The 25,796-nt window shown below is 45.5% G+C and overlaps 1 protein-coding gene across 2 annotated transcripts in view; it reads right to left on the reverse strand.

Annotated features, from left to right (window-relative positions):
• Positions 1–25,796, reverse strand: part of LIMK2 (LIM domain kinase 2) — a 355,925-nt gene that overhangs the window by 31,979 nt on the left and 298,150 nt on the right. For both annotated transcript variants that reach the window (XM_085635885.1, XM_085635886.1), the window contains one exon: positions 12,490–12,647. In XM_085635885.1, the coding sequence (XP_085492011.1) occupies positions 12,490–12,647 (158 nt within the window). The remainder of the gene's footprint in view (positions 1–12,489; positions 12,648–25,796) is intronic.

Consider the following 25,796-nt stretch of genomic DNA (forward strand, 5'->3'; position numbering starts at 1 on the left):
ATACTGTCTTTATCCCAGGAGAAGTTCTATAGGGCAGACTCCATAGCCATGATACTAACATCATCCAGTTGCACAATACAGATCTGTGAATCTCTGCATGGATTCTAGAAAGCTTTCAACTGTGCCTCTGTATTAATCATAGTATTAATCATGGTGCAACATTTGCAATCTCAAAGTTCAGACATACTCCCGCAATTCTAGTTGTTGCTGGCATGTTCCAGACAGTCACCCTTTATTGCCTTGGCAATTATGCTGGTTTTAGAACACAGGTCAAAGTCAAGTGAGGTCATGGAACATATCAGGTTCCACTATACCCGAGTTCATTATTTCTCATCCTTCAGAAACTAGCTAGGGAAGGCGTGCCATAGTTTAAATAAGTCCACTCATGATATTCTTACCTTTGTAGGACGTTATACTACTCAGTTTCGTCCCACCAGTGCAAATGCCGAGATCACCAGAGACTAGCCCCAATTTCAGGTTGAAGCTTCCTAGTGAAGGCTGCCACATATAGTTGACGGACTCAAAGTCCAGCTTCAGTCACAACACCCTGTTTCCACAGGTACTATTGGGCAAACACAGGCTAAGGCTAATATTTCACACTTGTCAGCCTAGCTCTCCCATCCATTGCATATTGTCCCTGTCCAGAAATGTTAAACGCAGCTCCAGTCAGGCTGTAATCTCAACCAGTCAACTCTGCAGCCCTCTCTATGCCTGCATGCCTCTTTGTGGACCACACTACTTCCAAGCGCCAAGCATGTCAGGGAATGTCCCACAGAACACGTTTGAAAGCCTGAGAGAGAGGAGAGCACAGGCCTCTGTTTTGGCTGGTAGCAGCGTGGATCCCACTCAAAGCAGCACCGCCAACGTATAGGAAGATTCTGCTGACAATGGAATTCAGTGACCCACCTCTCTATGACCTCTAGTATGGTGGGGGGGTGGGTGACCACAACTGTGAAGCTTTGCAGATGCTTTTCCCACTACCAAAAAAGAATAACGCCTAATGAGGAAAACACATGATATGCTACATACGGGTGCTAAAAAGGAAATTCCCCAGCGGTAAATACATCATTGGGTCTAACTGCACATGTTCTCATTAATAAAAAAAAAAAATACGATGGGACACTCAGAGCATTCTTGGGCTTACGACTACTCTCAACATGGTTTATCATACTGGGGTTCAGGGTAACAAAAAGATGTCACTTGCAACGTTAGAAGGAAAGTTCCTCAGTATCAACAATCTGAAATGTCCATGTTTCCAATCATTAGAAACACAAGAAACAATACACAGTGTCTTGTATCCAAGGACACAGAAAACACTCTTGATCTTTGGGAAAACACAGCAAATTATCTGTCAGTGGTTGCAGTGTACTTACAAAGGGAGGGGATTTATGTGAATCTCTACTTAAGAGGAATGGCTGGTAAAGGGGAATACCTATTCTTGCCTAGAAAACCTACATCAATTGGATTTAAAAATAAAAATGTGAATTTGATTCCCAGCTAAAAAAGATCTCTCTCAGGGTAATCACCTGAGAGTGGAAGCCTTTCCCACAGGAGAGGATTCTTTTATCTGTGCAGAAGGCTTACCTTTACTTGTCAACAAAAAATCCAACAGTAGGGAAGCAGATGAAAGAAGGTATGGAGTCTTGCAATTATAGAGCTCTGGCTGTCTGACTATCTGAGAGCATTGCAATCATGGCTTTACAATCAATGACCACAAAGTAGTGTGGATTGGGAGGATCTAATGATGGTGAAGAAGGAGGTAGAGAAGCCCTTACATGAACTGGTATACTGACAACATGAGGAGGCAGTGAACCTGGCCAGAATTAAAAACCCAGGTTATTATTACTACAGACAAAAATCCCTGATAGGATAAGGAGCTAATATTGGAGAGTTATCTCGAGTTATTTTGTCACCTTCAGCGACCAACCTGCCCATAAATGGACCTGGGATGTTTGTACAAGTACACAAGTCCTTTGAACCGGACGCACAAGACAAGAGGGTGATGTTGCAGAAAGAAAACATCACAACCATTTGCTGCATTTTAAAACAGGACAGAAAACATTTGCCTCGACTGTCAGAACAACAGGCACTGGGATCTAAAAATAAGGAAGTCACTTAAGGCACAACACCTGGTGAGTGGGAAAATGAGCAAATGCTTTACATCATAGATAAACACACACACACACACTTACTTAAAAAGAAACAATTTATTCCATTCTAGCTATTTTCAGGACTTGGTGCCAACCATACAGACTTAACAGGCACTGGAAACAGAATGCTGCACTTATGAATCCAGGAATCCCGAAAGAGGGTCCATGGGGAATGCGCTATGAACACACTGGTAAAGTACATTTGCTTATCCTTTTCCACCAATTCCAATGATACAGAACGTGATCAGAAAAATGTGATGTCCTCGATGATGAAGCAAATAATAGCAGCGTCCCATGCACAGAGGTATGATACTCATCTACTAGAAGCGTCTATACATGCTCCCTCTAAGTCAGAGGTCTTCAAACTTTTGGATGCCGAGACCCCCCAGACAAATATTTCGAAACCTGTAGGCAGGGCTACTGGAATTATGAGGTAGGTGAGGACCAAATAACGCAACAGGCTTGACTAAATTGTGTGGGAAGAAAATGTAAATATGTTATGTGATGCCGCATATTTTGGGATAGCATTGCTTCATTATTTTTTACACACAGTAACACTGAGAAAATATTTCACCCCATCAGTACCAGTTTATAACCAAAACACAGCAATTAACATCAGAAAGATGTCTAGTCAACCTTTGCGAAGGGCCTTCCACTCCACAGGAATAACTGCTGCCACATTAGAAGCTCACCTGGCCCTGGCCAGGAGCAGCAGGGGTCCCTTAAAACCCTGGATCCGTGCTCGGACACGGAAAATAAGAAAACTGACATCAGCGCGCCGGGAGGGGCATGTATGGCTCCGCTGACGTCATGTACGTCATGTCAGTGGACGACGTCGGGGCGGAGACGCCCTCCGGCGCACAGAGGTGCTGGTGCAGAACTTTTTTCCGGATCCAGTCTGTCGCCTGAGTTAAGGAATCTGCGGCTAGACGTCTCTATCAGATAGTGCTGGCATATACAGGATCTAGTAGAGCTTCCGAAAGGAATCTACAAGTAAACTGGCGCAGGATATCGAACATGTAAGGCGAGCTTAACTGGATTGTGGTCAGATAAAGTGCGAGGAAGTGCAGTGATATCAGTTACCCAAGCGTTCGCCCCTTCACTTAAGAGCCAATAATCCAGACGGTCCAGCTACCGTGCACAGCAGAGGCGTGTGTACGTTCTAGTGTATCGCAATTATGAAGCCACCATGTGTCTACCAGACCAAGTTCAAGCATTCCATTCCTGACGCACTGGGCGGTTCTAGTGGTGCCCACCTTGTTTACTGGATTCATCCTTGCTAGGGTCTAAGTGCGTGTTGAAATCACCCCCCCCCCCCCCCCACCAGAACGTCTGCTTCAGGCCATTCGCGCAGTAACTTAATAATCCCTGCAAACAGTTCAGGTTTGTCCATGTTGGGCCCACACACATTAAAAATGGTTAATAGCGAGATACCAAGCTTGCCATGCACAATAGCTTAGCGCCCCTCATTATCTATGCATATTTTAATCTGAGTAAATACAAGACCCCGCTTTATAAGAGTTATGACCTCCCTCGCATAGGATGAATATGAAGAAGTTAGTTCATACCCTGCCCACTTGAGAGCAATCTTGGCTTCCATTTGTTTGGTCAGGTGCGTCTCTTGGAGAAGAGCAATCTGAACCTCATGCCTGTCTAGATAGGCAAAGACTTGTCTAATTTGGGGGGGTGGGGAGGGAGAGAGATCAGCCCTAGGACATTCCACGTTAAACATGTGAACCTATATCTATCGACATTGTGTGTGTTGAACAATGATATGCATAGTTCCCAACTTTGCAAAGCCAAACAGGTACATATGAACAATAGTGTCAGCGTCGAGCCAATCACATGCAACAAACCCCAATTCCCATGTTTCCTTTTACCACCCCACCCACTTTAGCATACCCAACTTGCTAGCCATCCCACGAACTAACCAAAAAAACGAAAATGTTATACGTGGACATAGTGTAATATGGGGAGCACCCATTAGGGAACGCTAGAGCACAATACACTTCCTAGGTGTAAAGGGAGGTGGCCGAACAGTGTGAGATGAGCTCCCAAAGCACCTTACATCTTATAACAGTAAAACATTCAGTCCTAGACCGGCACAACTTGTCAATATACATCACTCCGAAGGCCCCCATTATAGGAAAGGATACAGGTGCAGTGGTACAGCACAGCACGAGTACCTCGCCCCGACCCACATGATACCAAAGCGGCCATGTCAGGTGCATCCTCTGCAACTGTAACAGTCAATTAGGGAGTCTCTGATCAATGTTCTGCATAAATTAGCCCTCATTATTCAAAGCATCAGGGACAGCCTGCTTCTTGCGCTGAACAGTTTTGGCGTATTCCATGGCCTGTTTGGGGTTGGTGAAAATCTTGGCCTTGTCATCTGAACCAATGCACAGCCGGGCTGGGTACAACATGGCATATTGCACATTTTCTGCGATTAATATTTTTTTCACTTGCTGGTATTCCTTCCACGCCGCATAGACCGAGGCTGTGAAGTCAGGATAAAATGCCACCGAATTGCCCATATAAAACGATGGTACCTTTCTGACGGGACTTGCTCAGCACTGAGTCACGGTGCCTAAAATTCAGTTGGTGCGCAATAATTGGCCTGGGTTGTGCCCCCGAGAGAGGACGAGCCGCCAGGGAACGATGGGCTCTCTTTACAAGGAGCAGCTGAGAGAGACCGTCAGCACCGAATATCTCACATAGCATAGACTGGAAGGCTGGAGACATAGGTCTCCAGCCTGCCCACATTGGTCAATTCCGACAAGCCTGTTATGCGCAGATTATCAAGCCGGGACCTGGCCTCCAGGTCTTCATTTTTGGCTTGGATAACAGTGAGTACTTTCTCCATATCCAAGGACTTGGAGGTCATATTCTGCAACCCATCCTCCGCATCCAATATGTGTTGTTCTGCCCCGCCCAGTCTGGTAGCGTGTCTGTCAAGCTTGGCAGACATGTGGTCCATGCGGCCACTGAGGGCCTCGATTTTACCATCAATGGATTGGAGACTGGCCTGTATGGCAGACAGCGTCTTTTCCAGAAAAAATGGAGCGTCGGTAGGAGTGTCCAACTCAGAGTTAGAAGTGGCTCTCTGTTTTGGTCTGCAGGGTTTCTGCAGGTCAAAAGTTAGGCGCGGCTGATTTCTATCTGTTTTACCCCATGATGAGATTCGGCGTTTGGCTCAGCCGTGATCAACACACCTTAAGCAGCGCACGTCTGTTAGGCTAGCCACTCATCCGCTTCCACTTTCACTGATGCCTTCTGCGTGCACACGCCACTCACCCCCGCTCTTATCTGTGGGTTGGAGGTGCCACATGCACAATCCCGCAGCACAGGGCAGGCGCAAAGTTAATAACCAGCCAGGAGAGCGGACAAGACACCACGCGTCACCAAACTGCACATTTTGGCCAAAAATACTCTTTGGTTATTGCACGGTGATGTACAAAGGAAACTATTTAGGCCCACCTCACTCACAATGCCGATATTGACGCTCCGGCAACCTTCCCAAGTGATCTGTGCACCCCCGCTAGAGAGCAGTTTAGCAGCAGGGAACCGATGCAGCAATGGCGCCACACGATCTCCGCGCCTCATGCGTGCTCTTTATGGCTTGAGTCCGCTCACCGCTGTGTTCTTGTGCCTCAAAATCGCTTAGTCTCGTGTGTACAGCAGGGGCCCGTGACTTCTATTTTTGTAGCGAGCGCTGAGTCGGGAGCCGCCCCTGCCTCTGTCCTCAAGGCCGCTCAAACGCTGTACCCTGGAGCCACACAGGAGACATGCAGAGCCTCACTTGCGCCACTCAGCTCCCGCCAGGGGCAGGCACCAGTCCTCACCACGAAACTGCGTAACACGCCCAGCTGCAGCCCGATCCACTTTGCATGATCTTCAGCAGGCACCCCAGGTACCTGCAGGTATCACAGAGTCCAGCGATGTCTTCCCGTGCAAATATCGACCCGCAGGGAGCCCCCAGGTCTCCGGCAGCCACCACTCGTTTCACAGGGCAGCCATGTTGTCCTCTGCGGCTTAGTCTGCCAGCAAGCCATTCAATCGCGGCCACTAGACGCCAGAAAACACCTCACATAGCCAGCTTGTACTCCCACAACAATTGCCTCCGCTTATGCAGCATGGATGGCGCTTAGAGAGCAGGATGATGATCGGATTGGCAAGTTGGCCGGCGGAGCTGCACTATAGCGCAGCCATCTTGCCGTGCGCCCTCTAGCACCCCCCCACCCGCCCTGTTTGTTGCAGTACCACATGGCGGTGGTGTTGTCTGTGAACACCTGCCCTTCTCTTCCCTGGACAGAGGGAAGGAATGCCCTTAGTGCAAGACAAAATCGCCCGAAGCTCCAGAATGTGGATGTGGAGCCCGGACTCCGCCGGAGACCAGAGGCCTCTGATATTCGCCTCTTCCAATTGGCTGCTGCACCCCAGAAGTGATGCATCCGTCACCACTGTAAACTCTGGTTGGGAAAGGGAGAGGGATCTGCCATTGACACAATGTTGGTTTTTGAGCCACCACTGCAATTGCTGAGCAGTGCACTCCGAGATCTAGACGAAATCGGACAGATTTCCCGAAAGCTGTGCCCACTGGAACTCTTCAGGTGCCACTGCAGATCCCGCATATTCCACCTGGCATGGTCCACCAGCAGGATGCAGGAGGCCATGAGGCCCAGCAGCCTCAGAGTCAATCTGACCGAAACCCGAAATAGAGGCTGAAAGATCGGAATCTTAGCCCGAATATCCCGGAGTCGCTGCTCAGGAAGATAAACCCGAAACGGCATCTGGTCTAGAACCGCTCCAATGAAAAGGAACTTCTGAGAGGGAGTCAGGTGTGACTTCAGCACGTTGATAGTGAACCCAAGCGAATGCAGGAGGTCCGCCGTAGTCTGGAGGGGGGAGACAACTTCCTGGGGCGAGCCTGCCTTCAACAGCCAGTCGTCGCGATAGGGGAAGACTGGAACCCCTGAGCTGCAACCACCGCCATCACTTTTGGGAACACCCGAGGGCCGCTGAAAGTGCTCGTGGCCTACCTTGAACCGTAGGTAACGCCAGTGGGCTGGCAGGACGAGGATGTGAAATTAAGCGTCCTGCAAGTCCAACGCTACCATCGAGTCTCCAGGGTCGAGAGCAGACAGTACCTGAGCCAGAGTCAACATCTTGAACTTCTCCTTCCGGAGGAAGCGTTTGATGTTCCTGCGATCCAAGCTAGGACGCAGGCCCTTGTCCTTTTTGGGCACCAGAAAGTAGCGGGAATAACAACCATGACCTACTTCTGGGACAGGAACGCGCTGGATGGCTACCTTGGCCAAGAGAGCTGTAACTTCCTGGTGGAGAAGGCCAGGTGATCCAGGGATCTGCAATGGAAATGAGATGGTATGGGTGGAGGGGTAGTCTCGAAGGGGAGGGAGTAGCCCCTTCGGACCATCTACAAAACCTACCTGGCCGACGGGATGTTGAGCCAGTGGGGGAGGGGATGGCGAATCCTGTCGCCCACTGGCGAATGATGGGCCTGAAAGGTCGGACTAGGAGTGTTTGGAGGCTGCTGTAGAGGGGGCGCTGGTGGACTGGCCCACCCGCTGGCCCCTCCGACCCATGGCATGGGATCCACATCCTCGGCCGCGTAGAGGTTGGACAGCTTACGCAGGCCTGTGGTTCTGGGCGGAACGTGGCGGGGCACCCCTTCCGTAGCCACGAAAGGGGCAAAAAGCAGAGTGCGCCGGGCGGGAGGTGGAAGCGAGTACTAAGGATCTGGCGGTAGCCCTGGAATCCTTAAAGCGCTCAAGCGCGTTGTCTGCCTTGTCGCCAAACAGGTGACGGCCATCAAAGAGCATGTCCAACAGTGTTGCTTGAACATTCCTATAAAAACCAGTGGACCTCAACCAGGCGTAGAATCTCCGTGCTACTGATGTGGAAATCGTCCTGCCCAGTGAGTCGGCGGTGTCCAGCCCACACCGGATGGTTAACTTTGCTGCGTCTCTCCCTTCGGCAACAGCACGGGAGAGCACGGCCCAGGCCTCCTCAGGGCAGTGTAGCAGCACCTGCGCAACCGAGTGCGAGTAACGGCCCACTAGGCATGCAGTGTTTACCGACAGCAGCCCCAAGCTGGAGGAAAAAAACATCTACCCAAGGTGGTCCAGCTTTTTGGATTCCCTATCTGGTGGTACGTTAGGGAATGCGCCTCGGAGGCTTGGAGTACAAAGCTCTCAGGGGTAGGATGGGAAGAGAAGAAAATGGGCTCGCCCCGGGACAGGGCGGTGGCGTCGGGAAATTATCCTGTCCACAGGAGCCCCTGTGTGGGGCTTGGACCAAGTGCCCAAAAGGATGTCCGCAAGGGCCTCATTGAACGGCAGCATGGGCTCAGAGGAGGCTGCTGCCGGTTGAAGTACCTCTGTCAGGAGGTTAGTCCTGTCCGCCATCGTAAGGAAGTTCAAGGTTTAGGGCCCTGGCTGCCCTACGCAACACCACAGCGTAGGAGGCACCATCATCCGTAGCTACGGTAGGGGGAGATAGCATGCCAAGTCTGGGGAGGTGTCCAGACCACTGGCCTCACCCAAATCCTCTATCCAGTTCGGTTCCTCCAACTGGTCTGCAAGAGGGTGCACAGAACCCTCCCAGTCCTCCTCACCATCTCCTGTGAGCTACTCAGGGCAGTAGGAAACATCAGGAGAGAACAGGAGAACAAAAGTACAGGTCAGCGCCGGTCCCCACTTCGGGCGAAGTCGGTCTGGCTCAGTGTCCTCATCGAGGGGGAGGCCAGGGTCGATGTCGGTGGGGGACACAACCAGCGTCTGAGGCGGCAGGGGTGTCGTCAATGAATTCGGCACCAAAGGAGGTGTCACGAGGTCGACCAGCGCCGATCCGGATTCAGGCCTGGATCCTTGGGGGCCCTGCAGAGCCGATGCCGCCGACATCGAAGGCCTAGAGCCCCCAACCGAGTCCACGGCGCCCGAGGGCGAGCTGGCGGAGTCAGACTGACCGAAGATAGAATGTAAGGCTTAGTGAAAGCTTCGAAGCTGGGCAGGGGTCCCTCCAGGACCCGGAAAGGGAGGGAAGGCCAGAGTCGACCCCACAGGCTCCGCGGGCAGAGCCGGACGACTCCCGCGTCACGTCGGCCAATGGGGAGAACGCAAAGAGCGACGATGCTTCTTTGCCTTCTTCTTGTGCTTCGACTTACCAGAAGACGAAGACTTCGATGACGGATGGTGGGGATGGCTCCGCAACCGGTCCTGTGACCTCACTCTCGACTGGGACCTCACACAGCATGGAGCGGACTGCCGGGACTCGAGCAGCTTTTAGGACTGCTCCCGCAAAGACTTCGGATTAATGGCAGTGGGAGCACGACTTTGGGTCGCGGTCCAGTCACCAAAAGGCACACGAGGTACGGGTCCATGACCGACATCAATATGAGACACGAGTCACAAGCCTTGAAGCCGGTCAGACGTGACATCCCTCCTTGCACCCGGAGTAGATCGACTCAAAAAAGGTGTCGACAAAAGTCGCAAACACGGAGTTAAAAAGTGACTCGAGGTACCGCTCTCTCCAGATCTGTGTTGGCTGGCACGGAAAAAGAAAGAACTGACCTCAGCGCGCGAGGACGCGGTCTAAGTAGATATCGCGACGTCATTCCGGTAACCAAGACACCAACGACGAGCGTGTAGTCGACCAACGCCACCTTTCGATGCACAGAGGTACTGCTAAGGAAAAAATTCTCCGGATCCAGTCTGACGCCTGGGGGTAATTCGATGGTGAGGAATCCATAACGAATTGGCTCTTTCAGATTAACTAAGCAGACTGGCTCAAGTAGTCACAATTTAGGGAGACCAGAGACCCAACACAAGGAAGTATTACTATAACAGAAAGAGAAGATATGAACTATGGAGTATGAGAAAAAACACAACACATCTTTACTACATGGTGAAGGGCATTCTGAGACAAGTTAGATCTTACTAGGAAAGAGGTTTCATATACCTCTGTCAGAATACATTCAGCTAACTTTATAGAAAAGATCAACAGAAAAGACCCCCATTTTAAGATCTCTCTAATAAAGATCCTTTGCAGAAAATCTTTAAAAAATATGTTATCATGGGTGAGATAAAAAATAGCGCACTGGAATTTTAACCTGTACTTAGCAGGCACATGCACAAGATGGATGTTAAGCGCACACTACTTTAGACAGCATTTCCCACTAAAACGATCTGGGAAAATAGGAAAATTACAGACACAGTTGGAGAATCTTTTAACTAATTTCACAATTACAAGGTTTTACTGCTTACACATCCACTTTTCCCTTCAACTAGTTTATTGAGTTATCTTTTTTTTTTTACATAGCTGCGCTATAAAAGCAGCATCCCTAAACTGGATTTGTGGAGGATTAAAAAGTACTCCTTGAATAAGACGCTGTAGACTACAAAGAAACACTATTTGTTGCTTTAAGATCCTCTAACATAGGGAACCCGTCGTTAAAAACAGACACATGAAGATGGATCCTACCATGTATACAAATGATGTATTCTTGGGCAGGTAAACAACTGGTTCTGAGGCCAAGGGCACCTTGACCAACAGAGCAACTGTGAACCATTGATTTCATGGCAAACAAATCCATCTGAAACATATGCAAAGATATAACAAGGAGCTCCACTCACAATTTGTCAACCATTTTTGTAATGACATTAATATAAGGTGAGTCACTGGTGTGTGCAAGTAGTGCATAAAATGTGTTCTAAACAGCTTCAACCACTGACCCACAAGCCCACTAGGATACTACTCTCTAGAATTTGTGAAACTATGAGATGTGTGGCAAGGGAAACAAGTTACTCACCCTTAATCTTAGTTTTTCTGATAGAATCACATGCAAATTCTTTCTGTAGAGGTCAAAATACTAAACTATACACACACCCACCCACCGGCACAGAAATCGATTAAAGGAAGGCACAAAGCATTAGACAAGGTGGAGCTGCATCTCAACGTCATGCAGGAATCCAACTGCTCAAACTTCCTCGTCATTGCCCACCTTGCCATGAAACATTTTTGTTAAAGACCGTGAGGAAGAATTTTTGACTTCACCACTAGATGCTAATATGCATAACATATGAATCTATACCATCTCAAGCTCCAAAACGATTGTTATACACAACGAGTTTCATATTAATTCAATGAACCATAGGATGAGGAGCATGGTGGAAAAAGGATGAGAAGGTATGTTGCGAGTGAAAAAAGGCAAGCCTGTGCTAGTGAATGGAAAAATGATGTGTGCTGAGAATAAGAAACTGATGAGTGCATTCTGGGAACAGAGTGAAGACCAAACATCCTGGGATTAGACAAATACCCACATCATAAAAAAGAGAGGACTAGTGAATGCTGGAATGGATAGCAAAAAGAACTATTGATGGACAGAATGCAGAACAAGGTCATACATTCACCCCAGTACAGAGATCTGGGCCTAAATCCATCGTTTTTTTGCTCACCATGTCAGTCCAGTTTGGACCCAGCCATATGCAAATCAGTCTTGACCCTGTGCCCAATGGGAACAGTCCAGCCCGAACTGCCAAGCCAGGTCCTCCCTGGACTGGAAACAAGCATCCTAGGACCGGTTTCGGGGTTTCACCCTTCTTCATCCTAGGATGCTTGATTCCGGTCCAGGGAAGACCTGGCTTGGCAGTTCGGGCTGGACTGTTCCCATGAGGCACAGGGTCAAGACTGATTTGCATATGGCCATGTCTGAACTGGGGTGGCGTGGCGAGGCGAGCAAAATAACGATGGATTAAACCCAGATCTGTGACTGGGGGTGAATGTTTTGCCAATGTGCAACATTCCGTCCATCATCTTGTGCGTTTTGGTGTTCGCCCTATGTGGGAAGGGTATGCCCAGACGTGGGTCCCGTGCTCACTACGCCACTGGAGTCAAGCTATCCTGGCTGAAGAGGGGTGAAACCCCGAAACCGGTCCTAGTATGCTAGATTCCAGTCCAGGAAGATATGGCTTGGCAGTTTGTGCTGGACTGTTCCCATGAGGCACAGGGTCAAGACTGATTTGCATATGGCCATGTCTGAACTGGGGTGGCGTGGTGAGCAAAATAACGATGGATTAAACCCAGATCTGTGACTGGGGGTGAATGTTTTGCCAATGTGCAACATTCCGTCCATCATCTTGTGTGTTTTGGAATGGATAGCAGACAAGAGAAAACCTGGAATGTACAGTGGCAGACTGCGTGCAATGGAGAAATGTTAAGTGCATGCTTCAAAGTAATAGAGAACGAGGGTACGATGAGTGTACACAAAGGATGGGGACATGCAGCTAGTAAACCTAAAAATCTGCATGGGCATTCCTACCTGCTTTCAGGCTCCAAGTAGCAGCAGATCGCAGCCAGGGGGAAGAAAGCAGGAGGACAGTCGCGGGGTACATACCGCTCCCAGAAAAGTCGGACATTGAGGCCAAAGTCCAGTGTGCGTGGCAAACAGTCCGGGTCGGCATACACCTGCCCAATAATCTGAAAGAGGAACAGCATGATTAGGTAACATCTGACATGAGCTCTGAATTGTGGTCTTTCAAGATAGAGGCATGGGGGTGGTCTGAGAAACCCTTCCCCATTACTCTGCTAGAGATGGCTACATTAAACAGTGAGGGATAAACAGATAGCTTGATGAGTACACAAAAACAGAGGTTAACAGTAGAACAAACACATTTGTGTTACATTGATTTTTAAAGGGGTTGCGTCACTTAACCTGGGGTAAAATAAATGACAGCTTGGAATACAAGGGAATGTAAACTGCAAGATAAATTCACATATTGTAGAAAAATAGTCCACTGTTCCTTGATCTCATTTAGTCTACTGGAATTTCCTAGGCTTTTGACTCGCCTTCCCCCACTAATTGAATAAACTTGTATCCAGTGTTTGCAAATCACTCTAATCCATCGGGAGACGTCCTCACCCAACTGAGTAATTGAACCATTAAGAGACCCCACCTACCACAGAAGAGTGCTCTAGCTGTGCTCGTTCGAAGGCTGACTTAAGTTAGGAGTAGCAACTGTACATTGGGTTTCTTCTATTTACAGGCAAATTGAGCCTTTGTGTCTGGATTCAAATTATTGGTAGAATATGTAAATGATGGGATTTTCATTGGCATTCTCACTACTTAGAAAAGGAATCACTGTAACAAATGGATATTATGAGTGCGACATACATACTTCCGCTGGATTGAAAGTTCTTATTAATAAATTAATGACAAATATTTGTGAAGCGTACTGGTGTACACGAAAGGGATGTCCTGGCGCTAATGAAGAACCAACAGATTAAATGCTTGAAAACAACCAGGACATTAATTTTTTTAATAACGCTAACATGGTCTGGAATAGTACAAATTATCAATGGAAAGAGTTTCAATATTTCGTCACAAGTATTGAGAAATATCTAGATCTCAAGCTGGCTGAAAGAAGATTGGCAGAGGTGGGACAAAGATCTTGGTATGGAGAAATAAGCCCCTATAGACAGAAAGGACAGACAGTATTTTAAATATAGACTGGATTCCCGCCTGAGAGATTACCAATGGCTGAGACTTTTTCCAGTATTCCATCCATCACCTCTGTGTTTCAATGTCATGCCCCAAGTCCAAGAGGCATGCACAGATAAGGGTCCCATGCTCAGCGCCTCACTGATGAGGGACGATGAGGATGGAGGCAATACTTAGTTGTCTTTGTTTTCTTATAGAGTGCACCTGGCAGTTAAGGAGTGACTGTTCCCATCGACGTTCGATTTGCATATGGAACATTTCGGATTTGAGTGGCATGGTGGGCAAACATTTATTGGCTGGCATGAGACCTGAATGACTGGCAGCAGCTGAGACGCATTTGAGCTTCAGTTTAGTTTCAAGTTTGCCAACACAGTCAATATAATTGGGGCGGGTTATATCTCACACCCTGTTCATAACACGAGACAAGATTGTGAAATTTGGCAGTAATGGGAACAAACGGTCTGTGCACATAATCATGGTTTGGGTTCTATGAGAAGTCACCATACCATGTCCAATTTGGAATAACACACTCTTTCTTTAGCTTTCAAAAGTCAGAAACCCAATGTTTCTTAGTGTCAAAAACCCCTATGAAAAGCCCTTTCAAAAGTCTGATCTCAGTGGTCTGAATCCTTAGCATGTCTCTTGGGTCTCTCAAACAGTTCATTGCAGAGGTAAGACTCAGTAGACCGCCTATTTTATCCCGTCACGAGACATGCTTTCCATCCCTTGGTGATGTCATTGTACTCTGCCTGCTCCCCCTCCTTCCTCCTAGTGCTGCAGCTGCCCAGCTCGTGTACCTCTGGTTTCCATTCTGCAGACTGAATGTGCAAATGCGAGCCAGAGTGCATTTTTTGCAATGAAAATGCAGGCTGGACATTATCTGCAAATTCTACCAAAACAAAGAGGTCGTCTACTCATCCACAGTGCACTGCAATACTGGAATAACCAAATCAGAGACCTTTGCACTGCACTAGTGATATGAAACAAATCAAAGACCTGCACTGCACTACTGATAGGAACACAGAGACAGTCTTTGGACTGGACTACTGATATGAACAAACCAGAGACCTTCATTGCACTGCACTACAGATATGAACACATCGGAGACCTTCTTTGCACTGCACTATTGATATTAACAAGTCAGAAACCTTCTTTGCACTGCACTATTGATATTAACAAATCAGAAACCTTCTTTGCACTGCACTACTAATATGAACAAATCAGACACCTTCTTTGCACTGCACTACTGATATGAACAAATTAGAAACCTTTGTGCTGCTCTACTGAGATGAACAGATCAGGGACCTTCTTTGCACTGCAGTACTAATATGAACAAACCAGTGACCTTCACTGCACTACTGATACGAACAAATCGGGGACCTTCGTTACACTGTAGTACGGATATGAACAAATCAGGGACCTTCATTGCACTGTACTACTGCTATGAATAAATCAGAACCTCTTTGGACTGCTCCACTGGTATGAACTGAACAATTTAACCCTTGGTGGAATGCCGCAGGGGAGGGAGGGATGAGTGGGTATATGGGAAACGGTTCTTAGACCAGGATGCATCTGGAGAATCTCAAGAATTCATTTTCTTCTTGTCACGGGAATTGTACATCTCAACTTTAGTTTCTCCACTAGGAGCATTCCAGGAGGGAACCCCCACTCCCAACAACCCCTGTTAACGCACCTCTGACACAATCTCTTACACTACAGCTCAAATCCAGCTGTATTTTAAATCTGCTTTTATTTGACTAGCATCTTAAAACTTAAGTGCTGAACAGGTGTTAAAAACAAAGCGATGCATGGGACAAATAACGGAAACAAACCAGGATGTGGGCAGGAGTACGGCTAGTGAGGTAGGACAGGTGATACATTAGTTACACAGTGGTCCAGGAGTGGCACACAAGTGGTGGGCAGTACAGTGTAAATCATTGAGATGCCCTACATGGACCAATACACAAGGTGCTGGGAGACAGAGGGTGCAGGAAGCTAAAGTGGCTGCAGGCAGGAAGACATCACCTATCTGGATCTCACTGTGTCCAAGGAGGAGCTAGTGACCCGCACGTGCCACCATCCTAACCTAAAAAAGAGAAGGTGAAGATAGAGAAAAGTAAAATCAGAGGTACAGAGCAGAACGAAATACAGGGAATAAGGAGAGACCAAAAGGATAAAAAAATAAAAATAAAAAAAAACAAAAGCCACAGAAATGAAGGATTTTTTTTTTTACTCCTGTGAACTAAGTGTGCAAGGGAGGCTTGCACAGGTCCCTTTCCAGTATCAGTTTAATGATGATATGTGTTCAACTTAATTACGTTGGGATACAAATATTTTGAGGTAATTACATCGAAATAAAAAAACGAAAGTTTGAATATCGAGGTGAAAGGTAGAAAGCTAGGGATAAGGAGTTAAAGCAAACAGTGTAGACAGCAATGGATCAAAAGGCGAGTACGGTATGGTTTAAAAGTGAAAGGGGGGAGGGGGCGTGGTTAACGCCTAACGAAGATGGCAGCTTTTCCCTGACGCTCCCGGGTTCGGGAGGACAGTGCCGTTTTTCTCTCGCACAACAGCGAGTGCGAGAATGCTACGAAAGGGAGACAAGCTTTCTGAGCACATGGAGCGCCGAAATGTGCCGTTGCTGTGCCTTTATCTCTTAGTAAGCTGCTTTTAATCATCTTTAATTTCTCCGGCGGTCCCGTTTTCGGAACGGCCGCCATTTTGTTTTTTCAGCTGAGGAAAATGTAAGCTTCTGAATTGTAGAGACGTGCTAAAAAAGTGGTTTCTTACGCCCTGGGGTATTTCTGGCTTTTCCTGTTGGCACTTTTTCTTCAGTTACTCACCAACTTCTGATATTTCATTTCTGCATCCCTGGAAATTATGGAAGGTGCGTTAATTGTACAGCGTTTTTTCCACTGAGTCAGCCGCCATTTTCTGCTGCACTTCACAGGAGTGCTCTCCTATGCAGTTTTCCTCACATAAAACAGTTCTCCTTTCACTGATGATTATTCTTCACATGTATTTTCGTTTCGGATATTGAACTTGTCTTTATGGTCCTGCCTCATTTTTTCGGATATGTAAATTTGATGGCTAATTTTTCTGTTTTGAGCACCCGCTTCAATGATGCCTGCTATGTTCGCTTGATACTTACTGGATCTGACTATGATGTTAAACATTTAACCAGTGTTATTCTACTTTTGGGCCGCGTTTCTACGCCCCCCCCTCTCATTTAGTGTGTTGGACTTGCCACCTATGGGGAGAACGAAAGGCTCTCTTTCTAAACACCCCGCGCCTAAGCATTTCCAAACTAGAGGATTCTTTGTCACCATCACAAGATCCCGCGGTGAATATGGATCCCTCTCCCTCACCAGTGCCTCCTACGAAATCTGTTACCAAGCGTTTAAAGCAAAACCCGCCTTCTCCACCTAAATCTACCTCGCCTGTTTCCATGGAGACACTCCTGGAAGAGATTAGGGCCCTTCGTCCCTTTATGGAGGAAACAAATAATAAATTACAAGTCCTTACTGATATTTGGGCTCAACTTAACTCACGAATTACTGCAGTTGAAAGTCACATGTCTTCTTTTACAGATACTAACGCCAATGTATCTCACCTTCAATCTCAAGTATGTCCTCCAGCGCCAAGTCGAGGATCTTGAAAATCGTAATAGGTAGAACAATCTGCGCATTTATGGTCTGGTGGAGGGATCGGATCCTCCTGCCTTCTTTAAAACTTTTCTACACAAGATTCTCAACATGCCGGAGGGTACTACTCTTAACATTCAACGGGCCCATAGGTTAGGACGTCTCCCTTCGAATGAGTCATCTTCACAGAGACCGAGAGGTGTTATTTTGTACTTCTTGGAGTACACGGATTTACTAAAGGTTTTGTCAGCAGCTAAATCCTCTCAGCGCATCACCTGGTCCGGTTCCACTTGTTTTTTTGCTCAAGATTATGCCAAGTCTACTGCTAACAGACGTAAGGCCTTTCTTGATACGAGACCTACTCTTCGCTCCATGGGTGCGCGCTATGGACTCTTTCACCCCTGCCTATTTAAGGTCACCTTCAATAACAAGACGACATTCTATGAAGATCCGCAGCAGTTAGAGTTTCATAAACTTTCACAGGACGGAGACCATGGAAGCTTCAGGACCTTTGTCTTCAAATGTTACTTGATGTTATGATGTTTTTTCTTATGGTTCTTTCATTCACTGCTTCTCTTCATTATCGTGCTTCATGTAATTTCTGGTGTTCTTTCCCGGCTTGGTTTGTCTCTTAGTTTGAGTTGATATCTAATCGTTTTGTTTTATTTTACATCTCCTATTTTTCATCACTCAGTGTGCTAAATAGTTTTTATGTTTTTGTTCCCTCTAGCATTCATAGATATCCTATATTTTTGGCGTTCTGCCCCTCGTCCTCTGTCTGGTCAGCCTGGATGAGCGGTCTGTCTCGTGTGGCCTCACCCCTCCCCCCTTGTTCCCTTGGATCCTCTTCATGTAAGTATGTCTCTTGTTCACACTTTCATTTTATGTCTTTTTTGCTGTTTTTTGCCATTGTTCCTCTTTTTCTTTTCTCCCTTTCTTTTTTTCACCCCTACGCTTCCCTCATTCTATTCTTTTTCCTCTCTTTGATCATTCGCACATTCGTACTCCTTGTTTATTGTTCTTTTCCCCCATCGAATTTTTTAAAATTACTGTTTAATTTTCTCCTGTTTTATCTTTTTCTTAGTACATTCTTAAATTCTCAATTATTTGCTCTTCTCAATCTCAGCTCTGTTTATTGCATTGTATGTTCATGGTTTTTTTATTTTAAACTCATCCAGTCAAGTTCAGAATTATCACATGGAACGTTAAAGGATTGAACAACTCTATTAAAAGACAACGAGTTCTATCCCATTTAGCAAGATTAAAAACTGATGTTGCTTTTCTTCAGGAAACCCACCTTTCTGAGGCTGAAGCATCTAATTTAAAAAAATGTTGGGTGGGCAATGTGTTTTCTTCTCCAGCTTTAGGTAAGAAGAATGGTGTTCTCGTACTTTCTCATAAAAAGTTTAATGTTTCGGTGATTTCTCAAGAGACTGACTCTGAGGGTTGATGGATAATTGTTAAGTTACTTATTGACAAAATACCATTGATTTTCTTTAATATTTATGCTCCAGTTGCTGTTGATAATGTTTTTTGGTTGCATATCTCCGATAAGTTGCTCTCTCTTGAAGACGATTATATTGTTTTTGGTGGCGATTGTAATCAAATTTGTGACTCCATTTTAGATAGGAACTCCTCAGTCAGATTTGTAATCAATATAATGCACTCACAATTTACTTCCACCATTCGTCAAAAATCTTTAGTTGACATTTGGAGACTGTGTCATCCTGATCTTCGAGAATACAGCTTTTTCTCTCCCCCACATAAATCACAATCTCGTATTGACTATCTCTTTTTAAGTAAACCCTTAACGCAACATGTACTCCACTCAGAAATAGGGTCCATTTTAATTTCTGACCATGCCCCGGTTTCTGTTGACTTTGACCTACTTCCTTATACCCCGTTTACTGGACGTTGGCGTTTTAATAACTAATTGCTCGTGGATCCTAATTTTTCCGGCCTGTTCAGTTCTTTTGCTTCGGAATTCTTCACCATAAATACAACTCACGATTCCTCTCCTGCTATGGTTTGGGATTCTTTAAAGGCAGCTGCCAGAGGCTTCATTATTAATTTTGTTTCTCGGAAGAAAAAAGCTTTTGAGGAATACTCGGCTCAATTGCTTGCCAAAATTAAAAGATTAGAATACGCTTATTACCATTCGTACTCTGAAGCTTCTTTGAAAGATCTTATTACTGCTAAGATCACCTTTAACAAATTATCCACGGTAGCGGCTTCTTATCTTCTGTAGAGTAGTGCTCGTTACTATGGAGGTCAGAATAAAATGGGGAAATTATTGGCTAATTATCTAAGAACACGTCGGGATAGAATTAGGATAGATTCTTTGACTGATTCTAATGGTGATGTTCTTCTCAAAGATGAAGATATCTTAAATGAGTTTGTCTCCTTCTATAAAACTCTTTATACTCCTGAGACCCAACCACTTCACTCTGATATTTCTTCCTACTTCCAATCCATTACTCCTCCCCCCTCGCAACACATTGATTTTGATTCACTACAGCTAGATATTACATTGCCAGAAATTTCCCATGCCGTATCGGTTTTAAGACGAGGAAAAACTCCTGGCCCTGACGGATTTACCATTGAATTTTATGAACACTTTTCGAAACTTCTTCCACAACTTCTTTTATTTACCTCTTTTATCAATAATGGAGCGTCTCAAGGCACCTTTCAGGATGCTATGATTTGCTTAATTCCTAAAGAAGGCAAAGACCCTTCTTTTTGTAAAAATTATCGCCCGATATCTTTAGTGAATACGTATTACTACATTTTTGCTAAAATCCTTGCCTTACGTATTGAACCAATCTTACCTGAGATTCTAGGTTCGGAGCAATCGGGCTTTGTAAAAGGTCGTTTATCTTTTGATAATTCTAGAGTCTTTAACATTCTCAGTAAGGCCTCTTCCTTGGATTACCCGCTTGCTGCCATAGCTTTAGACGCTGAGAAAGCTTTTGATAGGATTGGTTGGGACTTTATGTTCCATGCTCTTAAGTGGATAGGGTTCCCCTCTAAATTAATTTCCTTGATTTCTCTATTGTATTCTGGTCCCAAAGCATCTATTTTTGCCAATGGTAAGGCTTCTGATTATTTCTCTCTCTAGAGGGGTACGTCAGAGTTGCCCCCTATCCTCTCTCCTATTTGTAGTGGCATTAGAGCCTTTCCTCACCAAAATTAGACAGGATTCTCAAATTACAGGGTTCCATTTGGGTCCCCGTCAAGTCAAAATGTCTGTTTATGCAGATGATATTCTTTTATATTGTTCCAATCCAGATACTTCTCTTCCCCCTTTCTTCTCCCAGGTAGATACTTTTCGAAACTTTCAGGGTATCGCCTAAATCGCGATAAATGTGAAGTTTTGCCCCTTAATGTCTTACATCTTAAACACTATTTTGTTCACACCGGTTTTTCCTGGCAATCCTCCAAATTAAAATATTTAGGATTATGGTTCTCCCCGTCTATTTCCGAAACTTTAAAACAAAATTTTGATTACATTGCTAAGAAACTAAATGATTCTATTACTAAGTGGCACCCTCTTTTTCTCTCTTGGTGGGGTAGATTAGACTATTAAGATGATGCTTGCTCCCATTATTTTATATTCTCTTTCAATGATTCCTGTACATATTCCAGATTATTATTTTAAGAGATTAGATCGCATTTTATTAAAATTTCTCTGGAAAGGTGAACCCCCTCGGATAGCTTTTTCTACTCTCAAAAAAGATAAGTCAAATGGTGGGCTTAAGTTTCCGGACTTTAAATCTTATCATGCGTTTTCCCTAAAACAAGCTTCTTCTTGGCTCTCCTTAGATTCTCCTACTTATCCTCCGATTTGGCTCAGCGTCGAGAAGTCTTTTACTTCCCCCTTCGCCTTTATGGAATCCCTTGCTTTCTCTGCACACACCTCTTCTTTACGTCATCCTGTTATTTCTTATACTTGTAAGCTCTTAACTCCTCTTCTACCATCTTCCTACCCTTCGCTTAACTCACTTTCTCAACAGCCTATTTGGCATAACAAATTATTACGCATTAAAAATCGTGCTTTCTATTGGAAGGCGTGGCACTCCAAGGGGTTGAAGTGGATTTCTCAACTCTTGATTGATAATAAACATTTATCCTTCTCAGTCCTCAAATCTAACTTTGCCCTTCCTAATTCCTTTAAGAAACAATATGACCTTCTACTCCCTTCTCTTCACCAATATCTTTCATTACTCCCATCTTCTCCAAATTCTCCTACAACATGTTCTACATTATTTCCATTATTAAACGCCTCCCTTTCTGCATCTTCCCTATACAAAGGTCTTTTATCTCTTTCGACGCGGTGCAAAACAAAGACTGAATTGGCATGGAAAAAGGACTTATTACAATCCTTTGTGGGATAAATTATGGTTAAAGATCCATAAAACTTCACGGGCGGCCAATACTACTCAGACTCTTTATTTTGTTTATCAACGCTCATTATACTCACCCGCACACTTAGCTTCCTTCTCTTCTACCACTTCATCACACTGCTGGTCCTGTCCATGTTTAAAGGCTGACTTAAAACACATGTTATTTGAGTGTCCCAATATTGCTAAATTTTGGCATTTAGTTTGGTCTCAAATTAACAAATTTTTTAAACACTAAAGTTCCCTTTTCCCTCTCAAATATTTTTCTAGGTTCTTTATCCCCTTCATGGCCTCAACCTCCGTCACATTTTCAGTTAATTGATTTGTTACTTGCTATAGCCTTACATCTAATCACCTCGAATTGGAAACATGCAGATAAAGTTACTTACAGAGCCTGGTGGAACGCCATCTGCTTTCATCATAGACTTGAGACTAATTATGTTACCCCTGTATCATTAGCAATCAAAAGGGATTTGTTATGGCTCCCTCTTACTACATATTTATCTGCCTCTGCCTCTTCAAGTACTCAATTACTCCTACTGTGAGAACGTCGGATGATGTTCGTAAACCACCTTGATCTGGTTTTCGTTGTCTTTTGTTTGAATAATCTAATACTGTTTTACATACTATACTCGTACAATTATATCATTATATTCTTTTTAGAGTCTTAAGTTACATGCAATGCAGTGCTCCATTTTATCTCTTTTATTGTCATAGTTTGCTCTGAACTCTTCCCAATGATATTTATATTGCTTCCCTCCCCCACCCCATTTTTGCTCTTTTTCCTTTTCTTGTTCTAGGTTACCGTGTTTATTGCCACCAATATGCTTAATATCCTTAATAGTCTTTGTGGTCCCGAGATAGGTGACTCCTCCCTTGGACGACAGTGCGCATGGGCATCAACTCCATAGTTTGAAATAAAGTTTTAAGGACAGCCTGTCCCACAGAAGCTTGTTGCTTTGCTTGCACGTCAACACAATAGTGTTTAGTGTAGGTGTGTGTTGTAGACCATGTGGCTGCCTTACAAATATCTTCTAAGGGAATGTTTCCTAAAAATGCAGTGGAAGCCCCTATTTTGCGTGTTGAATGCGCTCTAGGGGGAACCGTTAGTGTGCGTTTAGCCTTGTGGTAGCATATTTGGATACATTTAACTATCCACCTAGCTATCCCAGATTTGGAAATGGGGTTGCCTTTATGTGGTGGAGAGAATGCTACAAACAATTGTTTTGCGGAATGATTTGGTTCTGTCAATGTAGTAAAGAAGGGCTCTTTTAACGTCTAAGGTATGGAGAGCTCTTTCAGCTACCGAGTCTGGATTTGGGAAGAACACTGGTAACTCTGATTGGATTTTGGAAGGAATTTCGGATTTGTCCTAAGAACCACTTTGTTACGGTGTAATTGTAAGAATGGTTCTTGTATGGTTAAAGCCTGGATTTCACTTACCCTTCTGAGGGATATGATAGCGAGGAGGAAAGCCACTTTCCATGTGAGGAACTGTAGTTCGCATTTATGCAGAGGTTCAAATGGGGGTCCCATGAGCCTGGTAAGAACAATGTTTAGATTCCACACTGGAGAGGGTGGTAATCTGGGAGGAATAATCCTTTTAAGTCCTTCCATGAAGCCTTTGATCGCAGGTACTCTGAAGAGTGACAAGTGATGTCGATTTTGTAAGTAGGCTGCTAATGCTGCTAGGTGGAGACGAATGGATGAGTATGCCAAATTACATCTTTGCAAGTGTAGTAAGTAGCAAATGATGTCCTGGATGGATGCATCCAGTGGGTATATATGATTGTTAGTGCAGTAAATGGCAAATCTTTTCCATTTTGCAGCATAGCAAGCTCTAGTGGTAGGTCTTCTGGCCTCTTTTATAATATTCATGCAGTCTGGTGGCAGATTGAGGTAACCAAACTCTAGGACTTCAGGAGCCAGATCACCAGATTCAGTTGCCCTGGATCTGGGTGTCTGATTTCTCCATGGTTCTGGGGTAATAAGGATGGGGAGAGATGCAGTTTTTGTTGTGGAACTAGCGAGAGTTCCAGTAGTGTTGGAAACCACGGCTGGCGTGCCCATGTGGGAGCTACTAGGATCAGTTTGAGAGACTGCTGCCTGAGCTTGCGTACCACTAATGGAATGAGTGGGAGAGGCGGAAAAGCGTACGCAAATCTGCCTGACCAGTTCATCCATATCGCATTGCCCTTTGACTCCGGGTGGGGAAACCTGGCGGCGAAGGTTAGGCATTTAGCGTTTTCGTGTGTGGCAAACAGATCTATGTCTGGTTTGCCCCATTTTTGGAAAAACGGCAGTAGGACTTGGGGATGTAGTTCCCATTCGTGGATCTGTTGTGTTTGTCGACTTAACAGATCTGCAATTTGATTGTGAACCCCTGAAAGGTGTTCTGCAAGTAGGTATATGTTCTGAGGAATGGCCCATCTCCAAATGTTCTGTGCGAGCTGGGACAGCTGGAGAGAAAGTGTGCCTCCTTGTTTTTGTATATAATGCATGACTGTCATGTTGTCTGTCCGGAACACTGCTAGCAGTTTCAGGTAATTGATATGGAGCACTTTCTGTTGGGTGGTCCATGTGCCCTGAGTGGTGTGTCCGAGGAGATGGGCTCCCCATCCTGTGAGTGATGCGTCCGTTATCAGCACTATCTGTGGAAGAGGCTCTAGGAACGGCCGCCCTTTGGACAGGTTTGTTATGTTCCACCATTTCAGAGAGCGATGTGTGCGGCTGTCCACCAACACCAGATCTGTGAGTGGTCTGTGAACCTGGTTCCACTGACGTGCCACTGACGTGCCAGACATTCTTGCAAGGGACGCATTTGAAGTCTTGCATAAGGCCCAATGAAGATGCATGACGCCATCATGCCTATGAGTTGCATGAACACTCTTGCTGGAAGAGAGTGTTGGATTTGAAATTTCGTGATAAGAGCTTGTATATTGGCTATCCTGGCTGGGCTGGAATATGCTAGGGCTGTGGAGGTGTTTATGGTGGCTCCTAGATACTGATGTATGTGAGAGGGTTGGAGATGAGATTTGGTATAGTTTATTGTGAGTCCCAAGTTGTGTAAGATTTGGATGGTTTGGTGAGTGTGTAGAACACATTTGTTGAATGACTTGGCTTTTATTAGCCAGTCGTCTAGATACGGAAAGCCATGAATATGTTGTCTTGTGAGATGTGCTGCTGCTACTGCCAGACATTTCGTGAATACTCTGGGCGCGGTTGTTACCCCGAATGGAAGGACTGTAAACTGGTAGTGTTGTCCGTCCACCACAAACCTTAGATACTTCCTTTGGGCAGGATGTATGGGAATGTGGAAGTAGGCATCCTTGAGATCTAGTGTGGCAAGGAAATCGCCTTGTTGCAGTAGTGGGAGCACTTGTTGAAGAGTGATCATATGGAAATGATCTGAGTTTATATACAGATTGAGGGGTCTGAGGTCGAGTATTGGTCTTAGAGTCCTGTCCTTCTTGGGGATTAGGAAGTAGAGTGAATATACCCCTGTACCCTGATGTTCTAAGGGAACTGGTTCTATTGCGTGTTTTTGAAGCAATGAGAGAACCTCTTGTTTGAGGAGGTTAAGATGGTCTGGTGACATGGAACGCTGTTTGGGTGGTATGTGTGGGGGGGTAGTTGTGAGTTCCAGGCAGTAACCATACTGGATAATTTGTCTTACCCACTTGTCTGTGGTGATGGATTTCCAGACAGGTAGGAACTGTTTTAGTCTTCCCCCGACTGGAGTGGAATGGTCTGGGGGGAGTGGAGGAAAGTCACTGTTTTGTGGCAGGGGAGGTACGAGTGTTATTACCTCGACCTCGCCCCTTGTTGTTGTTTCCTCTGTATCCGCCTCTAAAATATCCTCTACTGGGGGATGTTTGTGTAGCGGCTTTGAATGTAGAGGTGTCCGATCCCATATTTTTGGAGGCTCCTCTGTAGAAGGAGCACCGAAAGGAGCCACGTGGTTGTGGAGACTGTAATGCTCCCATGGACTTAGCAGTCTCGGTGTCCTTCATTTTCTCAAGGGCAGTGTCTACTGCAGGCCCATATAGCTGTTCCTGGTTGAATGGCCGACTAAGTATGGTAG

This window comes from Triturus cristatus, chromosome 11 (genome assembly GCF_964204655.1).
Source record: "Triturus cristatus chromosome 11, aTriCri1.1, whole genome shotgun sequence".
Lineage (NCBI taxonomy): Eukaryota > Metazoa > Chordata > Amphibia > Caudata > Salamandridae > Triturus > Triturus cristatus.